The 5,263-nt window shown below is 29.2% G+C and overlaps 1 protein-coding gene across 1 annotated transcript in view; it reads right to left on the reverse strand.

Moving 5' to 3' along the window:
- LOC117170566 (tubulin alpha-1D chain-like) overlaps positions 1–4,207 on the reverse strand; it is a 16,427-nt gene extending 12,220 nt beyond the window's left edge. Inside the window, exons 1-2 of the mRNA XM_033357402.1 lie at positions 4,128–4,207; positions 3,642–3,858 (exon numbers count right to left, since the gene is read on the reverse strand). Coding sequence (XP_033213293.1) covers positions 3,642–3,858; positions 4,128–4,130 — 220 coding nt within the window. The 5' untranslated portion in view covers positions 4,131–4,207. The remainder of the gene's footprint in view (positions 1–3,641; positions 3,859–4,127) is intronic.
- Between the last annotated feature and the right edge of the window lie 1,056 nt (positions 4,208–5,263).

Here is a 5,263-nt window from a genome sequence, read left to right on the forward strand (position 1 = left end):
CCAAAATCTCTGGGAAATCTGTGACCTCACAAATTTATACCTGTAAAAATTCGACATGCAATTTTTAATGAACGATCACCCCAACTGGGTCCTTTTCCCGAAAAAGAAATTCCCTATTTTGTTTTCAAATTGGTCAACATTAACCCGTATTCCTGGGCTTTTTAAATGGACGGGGAGCTTTTAATGGGAAAAGCTCAGTTTTTGAAAAAATGGAACAAAGATGTATTTGTTATTAACCACTTATAAAGCGAAGTTTATGCACCTCTTAAAGCATTTTTAAGGAATAATTTGCACATAATTACACAATTTTTAACCCCGAAAAAATGCAAAATAGTAGTTTTATGACATATTCATGTTAAAGACGGTACTTTTTGGAATTTTGTTAAAAATGATTATGTTTATTCATGAAGTGACAAGGTTCCAAGTCTTTTTTTAACTAATTGTGAATTGTTTGAACAATTTTATCCTTTTGCTAAACACATTTTTCCCTTACAAGTCGTCAAAAGTTATTATTTTCTATAATTAATGACAAAATTAACGAGGTTTGAGAGTAATATATTTTTTAAAATATATTTGGCAATTACTTAAACAATTTTTTCTCGGTTAATTTTAAATATTTAGTACTATCTGTAATTAGTAACGCAGTTAATGAATGCAAAGAACGATATTTTTATGCATGTCAGATCGTCATGATTCAAATAATTATATTTTTTTACAATTTGTTAATCTGTAAATCTAGTAAAGATACTATTCTGGAATTAATGACGTAGTTAATTAATTTTAGGAGTGATATTTGTTTTGGAAAACATTTTAAAATTATTTAAACAATTAGAAATCATTTTACCTAATAGCACTTTTTTAATCTTATGCAATGCCAAACTTTCTTCAGTATGTTCTTCTTTCAGAACTTGTAGCCTATTTTTTAAAGAATGATAATTTTTTAAACTATTCTTTCTCATTTACGTTATGGATCCTTATTATTTTCTATGTATTTCGTTGGGCTAAAAAGTACTAATTAATAAGCAATATAGTGCAAGAAATTCGAAAAATAGTCTATCAAATCACAAGTAAAGTTAGGCATGTCTTTACACGGGAATGTTACTGTTAACAGGATGAATGGTAAAACTATGGCTGAAGACCATGGGTTTTCAGGTAATTCTAGCGAACATTGTATTCCACGTGAAGTGGAATACTACGAGTGATGTATGTGTTGTATGTTATGAAACTATAGGGTCCCCTGAAAAGTGAGCGTTAGATAGCCCTTTATCGAAATGGTGCGAGAACGACCTATGAAGTGAATGTTTTTGGATAATGATGAAAATCACTGTACGAAAATATTCTTCTGTTTTTTTCTCCGTTTGCCTCCATTTGGCCTGACATCGTTTTCCAAAACTTCGAGAAACGAACTATATTCGTGATTGAATTCTCAGCTCTGGCCGACTACAACATTCATGTTAAGGAGAAGGATAAGGAGGAGAGGTATCAAGACCTCAAAAGGGAGCTGCAACGACTTTACCCAATATATTTGGTTAAAGTGATTGTCTTTGTGGTCCTTGCTCTCGGAGGTGCGAAGCTATTACTGATTCGTAACCTTAAAGCCATACCACCGTGTCAAGAATATGCTAAGGCTCTTGCGAGATGGATGTATAAAGCTGTCAACCTTGGTTCACTTCGTATCCACAATACACACGAGGGTTTCGCCGGCCGGTTGTTGTGATTTCATCGTGCCCTGTGACAACTAGTATGATCCAACAAATGCTTTTCAAGATACAGGGCAAGACACCCCCCCCCCCCCAAGTTTCCGCTTCCAGAGAAAAAAAATTCCGTAATTTTTTGTTTTTTGAATTTCAAATATTAATAAGTGCGACTGGGCACTTTAAAAACCCATTTAATTACCATGGGGAATTTTTTAATTTTCGAAAAATCGAACTCATGTTCCAGGGTTTCATCGAAAAGTGTCGAGCTTTTTAGGGATTTAAGAGGCGTGCCTACGAAATAAAACCATACTAATAACTTTAATCCCCCCCCCCAGCAGCGCCCTAAATATGAACCAAAAATAAAAAAACTACATTTTTACGTATTATTGTTACTTTTTAGCAATTTTCGTCGTCTTTTTTATACAAATAATTACTAATGGACCATTAGAATATTTACCAAGACTTTTTGAACAATTTTTAATTGTTTAAACAAATGTAAATTATTTAAATAATTATTTATTCAAAAAAATGTAAAAAAATCGTGTATTCTGATTGAAATGTAATGGTTTGTGATTGTTTGAAGTAGTACATTTTTTTTAAAGATTATGTAATTATTTGCTCAAGCAGTTTTTTACGATAACTGAAAAAATGAAATAAAATAGAACACATACAATTATTTTTCTCACTATATAGTGTATTGAAAGAATAAATTTAACACTTTTCAATTATTTAAACAAACATAATTTGTTTAAACAATTACTTTTTCAAAAATACTTTTAAAATCTTAATTAATTGTATGTCTCCTACATTATATCATTTTTTTATTTTTTGAAAAATAAATAATTTGGCAAATAAAAATTGTTTAAACAAATAGAAATTGGTTAACCATTAGAAGAAATGTTTTTAAATTATGTAATTATTCAACAAAATGTAGCACAGAATACAAATTTGAAAGAAGTGAACATCTGGGTCATTTTTAGAAATTTTGAAAATAAACAATAATAAATTAATTGCTTAAATAATTACATAATGTCTTTAGAAGAATTTACTACTTGAAACAATGACAAAATATTACATTTCAATACAAAAATACGATTATGTTTAATATTTTAGGGATATAAATAACTTTTTAAATAATTTATATTTGTTTATGCAATTGAAACTTGTTTAAAAAGTCATGTTAAATATTCGCATTGTAATTCTTTTGATTCTGTTAAGGTATAGAGAAAGCTTCACATGAGAATACTCAAAATTTTTAAAATCAAGAGACAAATATATGATTGTTTTCAATATCTTTAGAAATATCTATATTCTCTGATCTAGGATTCAAATAGTTGCTCATTTTGAGGATTCATTATTTAAAGCTTAAGGTCATGTATCAAGTACAAATTCTTACATTACCGACATTTTCCTACCTATAATTTCATTTGCGCATAGTTGAAAGTGTGAGAAGTTAAATAAAAGGCACTTACTATATTAGGTTTACCTGATCCTTAATGTTTATAGTTACAACGAAATTAAATTTGTAGAAAAATTACTTTTTTGTAAACATAAATATTTAGGAGCAGACACATTTTCATTTTCCTTAATGTCATTTATTTAATATCCTAAACTTTCAACTCGATATCTCATTTCGAATGTACATTAGGTACATAATATAAATGTTAATTATTAAGGGATTTTCACCTGAAACAAGACTTTAGGTGTGATCATTTTTTATCGAAGGTGGCTTGTTAAGGTTATTTCAGAACCTTATTAAACTGGATGCATTCTAAATTGGAATCTTGACTATTCAGTTGTTCTTAAAACATCTTTCGTCAAATTGATCATATTTGAGGAACTGAAAAATTTAAAGCTTCTGAATCAATAAGAGTTCCAATTTAAAAGTACATTTAAAAAAAATTACTTTCGAAGGGCATTATGATTTGTACTAAAAAATCATACCGATTACTGTGGGCTCGAGGTCAAGAAAAACTGCTCTTGGAACATATTTTCCACTTCCCGTTTCACTGAAAAATGTCTGAAACCCTTCGTCATTTGTGCAAGAATCAGATGGTAACATGCCATCTGGTTGAATTCCATGTTCAAGACAATACAATTCCCAGCATGCATTGCCAATTTGCACACCTCCTTGACCAATATGCATCGAAAGGACTTCACGCTATTGTTTTGAAATTTTGTTAATTATTAGATAATTTTCTTAAAATATCATTCTAATTAAATTGTTAGAAGATCTTACATATAATATCTTGCAAAAGAAGATAAATATATAAAGCATCTATCTGAAAGTTATTTGAAATTGATCGACATGAGCTGCAAGGAATATTATTTATATTGACAACATTTGCCAAATTTGAACATGATTGATATTAAATTTATGAGTGTTTCAATAAACAATGTTAATAAATAGTATTTCATTGTTACTATTACCATTTTGTCGGCGTTTGAACTTCGTGAAATGTGGGATTGTGTGGGATGAACGAACGATGTTGACAGGATAAGTTGACGGGGCGAAACTGAGAAAAAAAGACGAGAGCTTGTTAAGATTTTTTCTTTTGGTTTCTAGGGCTACGAAATTAGATCTAAAATTAAATTGCAATTCGAAATTTCTGTTCAAAATTTAATGATTTTAAATAACTTACTGATTAGGATGATATAAAATCGTGAGATTGAAGTATTTTATTATTTTAAATGATCAATATTTAAATTTGACTTAAGTTTTAAATATTTTAGTTCGGAATGTTTTTTACATTAGAGTAGACCAATTTCATTTCAAACCAGGTAGAAGGTTTCAGCTAAAGATATCGTAATTATTTGGTATTTGAAGATATCATGTCATTCTATGGTATGAAGAAAGGAAAAAGTATTTCACAGTTTAATCAGAGCACTTGTTTATTATTCTTTAGAATCATTAGAAGATGGCTTGTGAACATATTCAAAAACAGTTTCTGCTATAAAAAAAGGCTTCTATCAGTTTCATGTGGGCTAAACCATTTTTAAGGCAGGGAAACTTATTTTTTCAAAATAATTTTCCCCAGTAATCAATGAAATATATCATAAAAGAGCAATAAATATTTTTGGTGGAACATTTTTTGGTGATTAAACTTTTCTGTAAAAATTTGTTGTGCCTTTCATTGCTTTTCGAGAAAAATAAAAAAATACATTTTTTATAATATATTTTATTTCAGGAAGAGAAGCAGTTGTTTATCAAGAACAAAACTCACGAGACGTGTAATACATGCGATCAATTAATTCACAACACCCAAAATTAAAGTAGAGTTTTTGAGAAAAACCACTTTTCCGAATTTTCGAAAAACAGCCGCTTTTATATCATTTTTCAAAATTGGTAAATTGATTATAGATCAATTGAAAGCGCGAGAACTCCTAATTGCAGTAAAAACTTCTGTCAATTTTTGCGAATTCGCAAGTAATCTTGGAATGACTGTATCAATTGCAAAAAAAAATTGAATAAGCTGCAAAAATCGTTTTCTTTTATTTTCACTATAGAACGATATATCTAATTGGGCAGTGGACACTTGCACCAACATTTTAGCTCAATTTAAATT

This window comes from Belonocnema kinseyi, chromosome 4 (assembly GCF_010883055.1).
Source record: "Belonocnema kinseyi isolate 2016_QV_RU_SX_M_011 chromosome 4, B_treatae_v1, whole genome shotgun sequence".
Classification (NCBI taxonomy): Eukaryota; Metazoa; Arthropoda; class Insecta; order Hymenoptera; family Cynipidae; genus Belonocnema; species Belonocnema kinseyi.